Raw genomic sequence first — 10,518 nt, 5'->3', positions numbered from 1 at the left:
TGTGATCTTGCACCCACCTGGATCTCTGGAGAGGAGGAGAAAGTATTAGCTGCTAAGGTGTAGGATTGCAGACTGGGACTAAAGTGCAGCCCTATCAGCCCACATACACAACATTACCACTCCCTCTCCCCACACCCTAATGCTGCCTTTACACGAACCGATAATTCGCCCAGTCGATCGTTTAATGATTTTGAAGCAACGATTTCGTTTTTATAAATCGTTTTATAAATTTTATAAATCGTTAGAAAAATTGTAAGAAAATTTGTAAGAAAAATCGTTAATGTGATCGTTTTTAAGATCGCTTAAGCCCATCTTTTACATAGGGTGAATCTTTGAAAGACTGTTTACACGAAGCGATCTGCGAATTTTTAGCGAACGATGAACGACGATTTGAGAACATGTTAAAAGATCAAAATGAACGATTTTTCGCTCATCGTTTAATCGTTTGCTGTGTTTACACGGAACGATTATCGCTCAAATGCGATCGTTATTGCGAAAATTCGAACGTTAATCGTTCCGTGTAAACGCAGCATAAGTAAGTGGAATACTGAGTCATCTAGCCGTACAAACAGAGATAAATGTACGCTGCCAGTATACAAGCACCAATATAACTAGTAATACACCATACTGTGACCATATGCAGTAGTATTCAGATAACAGGTCCATACAGTACAGAGGGGTGTGCAGAGTGTTAACATGCTGCAGAATATACAAGATAACAGAGCGCTTATCAAACAGTCACAGTAAGGCCCCGTTCCCACTGAGCAAAACTAGTGGAATTTCGCTGCGGAATTGTCCGCCGCGGAATGCCATTAGCCTCCCGCTCATAATGGGAGTCTATGGGAGGTGCGCGCTCCTGCTCTGTCCGCGCTGAAGAATGAACATGGATGTACATCCCTGCTGCGAGTTTGTCTGCCATTGAGTGAATAGGGCCGGGATCCACAGCGAGTCTCACTGCGAACTGCGAGAAACTCGCTGCGGATCCGGCAAGTGTGTTTGTACCCTAAGATTACATAACATTTCAAGAGGATCCTCTAGCTCTCATGGTTTAGCACATACAGTACTTGCAAACTACATTAAGGATCCTATACATGGAGCAATTTTTAACGATTAACGATAAACGACCACATACAAGATTGTTTATCGTTAACCTGAAATCGTTCCCCATATTACACAGAACGATCGTTATTGCGATCGTTTCTATGACCGTTTACTTATTCTGATCCCAGCAAAACAATGAACAATGTGCTATTACACTGAACGATTAGTGAACGAATGAGCAAACTTGAGCGAACGAATGTGGAATTACAGCAAACGATTAACAATGATTTTAGGTTCAGATCTAAATCAACGATATACGAATGATTTTTCGTACGTTGCCTGCAATTACACAGAACGATTATCGTTTAAATTTGAACAACATTACGATTTTTCCCACGATAATCGTCCCATGTAATAGGACCCTAACACTAGTTAAGAAAAAAAAAGCTATTTTCCTCTGTTATCAGCCATTAGAGATGAGCGAACTTACAGAAAGGGTGGTATTAAACTGAGTGGTTATCGTTAAAAAAATTGTTAGATCGTTCGGATTTGAACGATAATCGTTTTGTGTAATAGCAGGCAACGATTAAATGACCAATGAGAAATCGTTGATCGTTTGATAGAATCTGAAACGATTTTCATCTTTGATCTTCACAAATTGTTCGAACATTGCTCGGTGTAATAACCGATCATATGACCCTGGTCAGAAAAGGACAAGTGCAAGGACGACCGTAAGTAATGAACATCGTCCTGTGTAACAGTAAGATCGTTGGTCATAGCAGTCGCTTGAGATCATTTATCGTTAATCGCTGAAAAATCATCTAGTGTAATACCACTCTTAGATCGGCTAAACCTGAATCAGATCCCTTAGCTATTGAATCTCACTGCCTACAAAAGATGGATGTACCTTGGAAATCATGGATACAGCAATAGATCACCTAGGGCTGTATCAATATTTTCCAGGCAGCGAGATTCAACAGCTGACTGATCAGATTTGGGCTCAGTCAAATTTACTTATCTCTATCCGCCATTAGGCCTTACCTGTCATTGGAAAATAACCAAAGGCTAGGTTCACTTCATGATTTTTCTATTAAAAATAAAATAAAAAATAATGCAAAAACAGATGGTAAAATTGGATGCTGTTGTATGCCAACCGTTTTGATCCATTTTCCATTGACTTACATTATAAAAAAAGACACAAAACCGGATACAAATGGATACAGTAAGAGAGATTGCAAAATCGTGATGTGACCCTAGCCTACGCCTGAGGAAGATACAGGAACAGATAGCTGATGTGAGCTAAGCCTATGGGAAGGTAATGAGAGTGGGACTATATGAAAACATACTAAAGAGGTGCACAGGCATGTATACCGAGATGACTTACACAACAATTTATCATAATGTAAGTTTTAATATTAGTTCATTATTATTAGAAAATTATTCATAGATAACAAATGTCCCGTAATTTATTGTAATGGTTAAATCACTAGAAATATAGGAAGCATTCCTGGGAGGCGTTCGTCATCTGGGGGTCACATACATCTTGTAAGATCTTGGTTGTCCTCCATTCTTATTAGGCTCTGGGCTGATTTCAAGATCTTCTCGGGCTACTTCTGATTTCACATTAAATCTCTGTACTATGGTGGCAATAAAAAGAAATATTTCCATCCGTGCCAGACCTTCTCCAATGCAGCTTCTTTTGCCTATGGTTAGGAGTGACATCAGAATTAGAGAGTTTGTCCTCAATAAAGATTGTCTATCTGACAACGAATATTCCTAATATTCAGTAGATAAAAAAGATGTAACCTTATTTAAAGAGAACTAATCACCAGGGTTTTAAATATTATTATTATTATTATTAATAATAATAAATTAATTTCAGTAATTTAAATAGTCATTATATTAACTTTTCTGTAAATATCCTTCATTAGTTTTATGCCCATTTTTTTCTCTCTATTCTTTGTTTTTTGTAATGTCTCACGCCAGCCCTTTTCAAAAGAGTCGGCATGAGACAGGAAGTTCCCAGCATCCATTGCAGGTCTGCCATTCTGTTTCATAGGCATCAATTTCGCATTTATTTATTTTTCATATATCTTTGCGGGCCTTTTATGTTTTTTTTCTTCATGTGATCTTTGTATTATACGGATGATGATTGCATTATCATGTGTATTTATTGGTGTTCGTGATGAATGTGTATTATACTGTTTATCCATTGTGATTGGTTGTGTGTATCATTTGTGGGGGTCATTAGATAGGAGGGTGGATTGGTATACCCTAGACGTTACATGGTTGGGTGTATGTGTTCTTTTTCTGTTTTTAAAGCGACTCTGTACCCCAATCTGACCCCCCCCCCCCCCAAAAAAAATTGTTTGTACCTTTGGATAGCTGCTTTTTAATTCAAGATTGTGTATGCATTAGGCTGGCACAACCTCTCTGTCCCTCCTCCCTCCCCTCCTCATCATTAGGAACTATTTGTCAGCTGTGCGAATACTGAACATGGGTTGGATCGTTAACGCACCTGTGCAATGTTCAGACAGGAGAAAATGTTCCAGTGGCATTTCTAATGATGAAGAGGGCGGGGACAAGGGACGGAGAGGTGGTGCCAGCCTAATGAATAGACAATCTAAGCCCCGGCCGTTGGGCACGGGGCTGCAAGTTTAAAAGTTGTTTTTTAGGACAATAACTGCACGGACCCCAGGACAGATCTTGGATTAAAAGTAGCTATCTGAAGGTACAAGCGGTTTGGGGGGAGGGGGGGGGGTCAAATTGTGGGTACAGAGTCGCTTTAAGTGATTTTAATGTCCTATATGTTTTGGTTGTGTAATAAAGCTTTTTTTATATTTTGCATGTAATCTTGAGGAGCAGCCTACATCTTACTAGCTTCCCTTTCATGTTTTTTTTGTGTGTATTATGCTTTGAGCTTGGGGGCTGGCACTCAATGGGTAATAATATGGTGGTGCCCACAAGGTTATATTATACAGATCAAGAGAATGAGCTGGGAAAAGCCCTGTTTTCTCCTAGCTCCCTTTTACATGAATGAGACAATCTTGTAGTTTAAGTCTATGGGGCCATCTCACTCACATAGACACAGACCGAGGAAAGAGGTAGGCCACATTGAGTGTCTTTCCCCAGTTATTCTCCTGATCAATCACGGTCTGAACACTCTGACTACGACAAATAAAAACTTTTGACATGTGACATGTCAAAAGTTTTGTCCCATAACAAGTACATTTTAACCCAATGCCAATGTGCCCAAGATTGTCTAGAAACCTATGGCTAAATTGCCCAAGTTAGGAAAAATTTAACAAAGTATGTGACCCTTTACCGCCGATTACCTAGTGAGAAAGGTAAGAAGGCCTCATTCTTCCGGAAGCTGCCATCGTCATTCAGAAAGTTTGTAGGATCAAATTGTTTTGGATTCTTAAAACGCTTCGGATCTTTCAAGACGGATGTGATCATGGGGAAAACTACAATGTCCTGCAAACATGAAAAACAGAGCATGAGTATTGTACCATATATAAAAGTAGACTTGACAGAACCAGGATCTCATAGTGTTTATGGGGTTTTAATTACATGGCATTTCTGCTGTGGTTTTTTTTTCTTGCTTTGATCTTTATAATTAGAGATGAGCAAACCTCGAGCATGCTCGAGTCCATCCGAACCCGAACGTTCGGCATTTGATTAGCGGTGGCTGCTGAAGTTGGATAAAGCCCTAAGGCTATGTGGAAAACATGGATATAGTCATTGGCTGTATCCATGTTTTCCAGACAACCTTAGAGCTTTATCCAAGTTCAGCAGCCGCCGCTAATCAAATGCCGAATGTTCGGGTTCGGATGGACTCGAACCCGAACCCGGCTTACTCATCTCTATTTATAACCCATTGCTATCTTTGGATGTACTGTATATGTATCTTTAGGAGATAGATAGACTATGACTCATAACAAAAATAAAATACATTGCTGGGACATGACAACACCACCCTCTTCCCAGCATTGTCAACACAATTCTATTGTGTTCTGACCTTAGGAATGTGGTATCCTCGGAATGTTGTATCTTGACCAGTTGCATGTGGAAGTCCCAAAGGTGTGATGTCAGCAAACCTCTGAATTTCATGGACAACAGCGTCTGTGTAAGGCATCTTGATGCGATCCTCTACTGACGGACATCGATTTTGGCCAACCACATTATCTATCTCCTCTTGAATTTTTCCTTTAGGGGACACAATTCGTGATTTAGTGTACTTTTTTTTGGCTATTACTAGCACTGCGGAGTAAGTTGATGTTTAATAAATATTGGAATTTTTATTATTGTATTGTAAGGGTGCGTTCACACCTACAGGATCTGCAGCAGATCTGCAGCAGATTTGATGCGGTGTTCAGTTATTTAAATGAAATCTGCTGCAGAAAATCAGCTGCAGATCCTGTAGGTGTGAACGCACCATAAAGATGCAATGCTCAGGGTGAAAAATAAATAAATTTAAGGTTTCAACCAGTCATAGTCCAGCCCATGTACATGGTTCCCTGACTCTACTGTCAAAGTACAAAAATATATATACAAAAAATATATATATATATATATTTATATATTCTTACATAAGTAAAAGTTTTACAAATTCCATGCAGATGTTGCCGTTGGTGGGATTTTAACCCAGAGCCCCTGGGCTGCCATACAACAGAGCTATCCACTGAGCCACTAATAAAAAATCATGTGTGAGAGCAGTTTCTATAATGCCCAGAGGTGGCAGCAGAGAAAGCTGTTTTAGACAGAAAATAGTATTTCCTGCAGGGCATTCAGTAGTTGATGAGTACTGAAAGACTTGAGATAAATAGAATTAATTTACTGTATGAGTACATTATGTCACTTTCAAATATGACTGTGTAAAAATGGTCGGAGCGTCCATTTGTTTTCTCAGTGCTGCTCCAAGATAAATGACTTCACCAAAACTCTTTTCACATGTACCAAAGTTTTTTGTTTTTTTTTCACTAATTTCCCTTGTATTCACAACTCTATGATAAGATAGTATGAGGTCCTTACTTTCAATGTCAGGGTATTTAAGCAGATAGAGGAGACCATATTTCAGGGTTGTGCTTGTTGTTTCCGTGCCAGCAAAGAAGAGGTCGATCACTGTGCCGAATAAATTATCAAAATGGAATTCAGTATTCGCATTGTTCTTTTCCTATAATATAAAAGGGATTTAGGATGAGAATGGTCATTGTTATACTGTTCTACATAAATATAATTGGACTTGTCTTGTATGTTCTATTTAATACTTTATCTATATAGATAAAACATTGTCCTTTACCTCCTCCATCTTTATTAGGAAGCAGTCAATAAAGTCCCGAGGACAGTTTGGGTCAAGTGTCTCCTTGTGACTTTCCAAGGACTCTTTAACAAAGTTTTTTAGTTTTTCTATATTGGTGAATATCTTTTGGTGGGGTCCGGGGAGAAATTGAAGGGTCTTCGGAAAGATATTTAGAAGCTGAAAAGGAAGGAAGGGAAAAGAGAATCTTTGAGGAAGGTGCCTTTAAATAGATACGGCCATTGGCATTTCAAATTTATGCAATATTCTAAAATCTTATTATAGGTTTATCACCGACCTCACCAAGAGTTTTATAAGATGTTAACTTACAATTCCCAAAGTAGAAGACATGAGATGAGTAGTTTCTTTTAGCAAGGTGAGAAGTGTCCTAAATTTAACATTTTCATAGTCAAAACGTTCTCCGAACACAATTGAGCAGATAACATTGGAGACGGCCAAGGTCAGCAGATTTGTTGGTTCAAAAGGACTATCTGGAAAGAGATATCAATGTCTATTCAGATATATGTGCATCACATGACAATTTTACCCCTTAGAACATTGTTCAAATTGATCATGTAGTAGGGTGGCAGAAGTGGTTATCCTGAAAAAAACTTCTGTTATTCCAGAAGTTTGGGTCTCCATGGATACAGAGAGGCAATTAGACCATAATGCGTATTGTGTCACTGAGTGTTCAGATCATTACCAATCATAAGAACAGGCCAGATGAAGTACTCACTCAGTGCATTCCTCTCCTGGCTTCCTGTCTAGTGATGAATCGGACCCGTAATATAAGTCAATGAGCCCAACTCTTAACACAAAGCAGGGAGCATACCGCGCAGAAGCATGGTCTTTCCCTGTCCATTCTTACAGTCTCTCTGATATGTCAAAAGTTTTTTTTATATTGACAGGTACACTTTAAGATCTTGTGCCACCAAAGGTGTCTGACAGCAGTTAACTCCTCTATCCTCATTAAAAAGACATGCATCCTCTGCGGAGCTGAACACAACACAACTAAACCAAGATATCAACACGCAACCCAAGCCACAAAATGGTCACATTTTCACTTTGTATGTATTTTTTGCTCACCTCCACTTTTCCTAAACTCTTCTGCCAGGTATCGGGCTTCTTCTTGTGTTCGTTCTTCAATGCTTCTCTTCCCCATTCCAAAATTTCTCAGAGTAGTAAGGGAAAACCTACGTAACTGTTTCCATCTCTCACCATTGGTCAATATCACTCCTGATATTATAAGGAAATAAACATAATTAACCTTGTATCCTTATTTTTTAGATGAAATAAAGAAATAGAAAAAATAAAAAAACAGTAGTGCCATTTTTAAGAATTTTTTTTATACAGGTTTGGACAAAATAACTAGTTCATTCCTATTTTTACATAGTCTATTTGAACTCTTGTGGACACACCTGCTATCACTGTTAAAGAACAATTCCGGTGGGTGGGGGGGGGGGAAGCCCCCCTAAGATAAGTTTTATACTCACCATCACTGGAGGGCCTGTCGCTGCCCGAAACTCATCTGTCCCGGGACCCCGCACACGCCAATCACAGTCTTCTGCTCTTTACCGCTTTCAGGTTCGGCCGTTTAAATCTTCCACCCCTCCGTTCAGCGGCTCACATGGTTTACAGCTTGCTCAGCCAATCGGAGCTGCTGATGACGTCGTCGACACACGATGGTGGCAGCTGAAGGTTCAGTGGTCGACAGGGATCATGTAAGTATATGTTTCAATTCTTCCGGGAGGGGGGGGGGATAGGAAAGGGGGCCAGACCGGTAGTTAAGACACATTACAAGGGTATATAACTTTGTAATGTGTTTTTATTGCAGGGAAAAATATTTTTGCCGAAATTTCCGGCTTTATTGCTCCCGTAGCCTATATCGCTGTTGATAAACCTTATTTGTGTTGTTCCACAAATCTGTTTATTTTGGCATATGTGAGACTTGACAGAATTTCAAGGACCTATATACAAACTGCTTACTCACCGTAACCTTTGAAGAGCAGATCACCAAATTCTGTGGTCCCTCTGCCACCGAATATATCCCCATTGTCTATCAAAGCCTCTTTCACACAATCATAGCCAACCAGTACTATAGCAGGTACACTGGAGAGGTAGATGGTAAACACTGGGCCATAGGTCTCACTAAGCTGGAAGAGAAACATCAAGTATAAAAATGTATTTCACCTGACAACTTTACACAGATCGGCAGTGACGACTGGTTCAATTGTTTCCTTTTATAAATCGCTTTTTGCCATTTTAATTGGAAATTTTGCATCATGCATCTCCCTGATTGGTCCGTTTGCGCATTTGCCCCCTTAGCTTTCTTTTCTGGCCACTGCTGTCATTACTATTGCACAGTTAACACAGGACAGGAATTATTTTCACTGATTTTGCATTACATCACCCCAATATTAATTCCATACTAGCTGATGATGTAGCAGAGCTGACGCACGCATGGTGTAGCTATGTTCTGCATAATGGGCATCTGTTTACCCGGGGGGGGGGGGGGGGGGGTAGTGTAGGTTTAGATCTCTGCTTGCTGACTGTGAATGAACACATTCTAGTTCCATCCAGACTCTAAGAACATCTATAAAACTTACAATATACAGAGCTGTGACCCAAAGATGGGTACATATGCCTGCATTCACTGACAGCAAGCAGAGATAGAACTATAACTTTTCATAATACAGAAACCTAGGCTCAGGGACACATGTAAGTCTATGGAAGCAGCACAGGTGCATGCAGATGATGTCTCCAAGTCAACCCAGCTAACCCAGCTCCCAGAGAGGGGATCACTAACCCAGCCCCCAGAGAGGGGATCACATGTCCTGTGACTACAAAGCGAGGGGGGAACAGGGAGCTTAGCGTGGTCAGAGTGGACCCAAAGTAGAGGATTTTAAACATCCAGAGGGGATAAGTATGAGAAAGAAAACATGGCAAGGGTGCAAGATAGGTTATACATGTGTAAGCTTATACATGTGTAAGGGGGATTGTTTAGAATATTGTTTTTGTTACCTGGATAACCCCTTTAACTATTGCAAGTTCTATATACTTTTCAATGACCCCTGAATATTCCAGAATATCTGATGACCCAGAATCCTTTAGGCTCCGTTGATATTGGATTAAAGGAAGTAAAAATTACTCACCTTCATCAGAGACTGGGGCATCTCTTTAGCGCTCACATGCAGCATGGTGCCCAGTATGGGGACTGGTGGTGGTCCTGGGGGCATATTCTTCTTACTTAAATTCCTCCTCCATATGAAGAAATATAGGATAAGGCTGATCAAGATAGCAAGAAGAAGAGTCCCTGATACTCCCAGCTCCATTGTAGTTCCGGACTTCCAGACCTGAAGCCTGAATGCAGGAAGTGACACTTCTATAAGATACAAGTCAACCTTTAAACCTGCCCGCTCATGATCTTAGATTTACACAAACTACTGTAAATGAGATCATACATAATGGAGTCAGCTGACAGGCTCACACTAGTTTTATAAAGGCAATGAATAGTAATGTCTATATAGTGCCATTCTATATAACCTTACACTCTGAGAGCAGAATAGGGTAGTGTAATACACATTACAGTACATATATGACCACATTATAAGAGGTGACTGATACAGACAACATGGACAGTTGGGATTTGGGATCTGTAGTAATATAACATGTGGAACCATACAGGGCTAGAAAATGTGGGCACAAACATATATATGACACATTGTGGCGGGGTTGGGGGTGGGGGGTTGTCGCAGGGGATAACTTGGTGGAAATTTGTTCTACAGTTCCAACTGGCTCTGAGGAATCTTCCCTGCTGACCATAGAAATGCGCACTAGTCATGTAATAACTCCCTTATGTTAGATAGAAATGTCCAGATAGAGGTAACTAATAGTGTGCATTAAAGATGAGCGAACCTGGAGCATGCTCGAGTCCTCCGAACCCGAACGTTCGGCATTTGATTAGCGGTGGCTGCTGAAGTTGGATAAAGCCCTAAGGTTGTCTGGAAAACATGGATATAGTCATTGGCTGTATCCATGTTTTCCAGACAACCTTAGAGCTTTATCCAAGTTCAGCAGCCACCGCTAATCAAATGCTGATCGTTCGGGTTCGGATGGACTCGAGCATGCTCCAGGTTTGCTCATCTCTAGTGGGCATCTTTCTTTCCAGCACAGATGCT

At 40.3% G+C, this 10,518-nt stretch overlaps 1 protein-coding gene across 1 annotated transcript; it reads right to left on the bottom strand.

Annotated features, from left to right (window-relative positions):
• Positions 1–2,234: 2,234 nt before the first annotated feature.
• On the bottom strand, positions 2,235–9,700 carry LOC138766086 (cytochrome P450 2A5-like). The gene is made up of 9 exons (XM_069943422.1): positions 9,493–9,700; positions 8,331–8,493; positions 7,427–7,576; positions 6,671–6,831; positions 6,344–6,520; positions 6,076–6,217; positions 5,063–5,250; positions 4,377–4,518; positions 2,235–2,744 (listed from the first exon to the last, which is right to left on the bottom strand). Exons 1-9 carry the CDS (start codon positions 9,670–9,672, stop codon positions 2,563–2,565), a joined length of 1,485 nt encoding a protein of 494 aa, XP_069799523.1. The 5' UTR covers positions 9,673–9,700; the 3' UTR covers positions 2,235–2,562.
• Between the last annotated feature and the right edge of the window lie 818 nt (positions 9,701–10,518).

This window comes from Dendropsophus ebraccatus, chromosome 10, assembly GCF_027789765.1.
Source record: "Dendropsophus ebraccatus isolate aDenEbr1 chromosome 10, aDenEbr1.pat, whole genome shotgun sequence".
In the NCBI taxonomy this organism is placed as follows: Eukaryota; Metazoa; Chordata; class Amphibia; order Anura; family Hylidae; genus Dendropsophus; species Dendropsophus ebraccatus.
The sequence above is the reverse complement of the archived record's forward strand: the minus strand, read 5'-3'. Positions and strand labels throughout refer to the sequence as shown.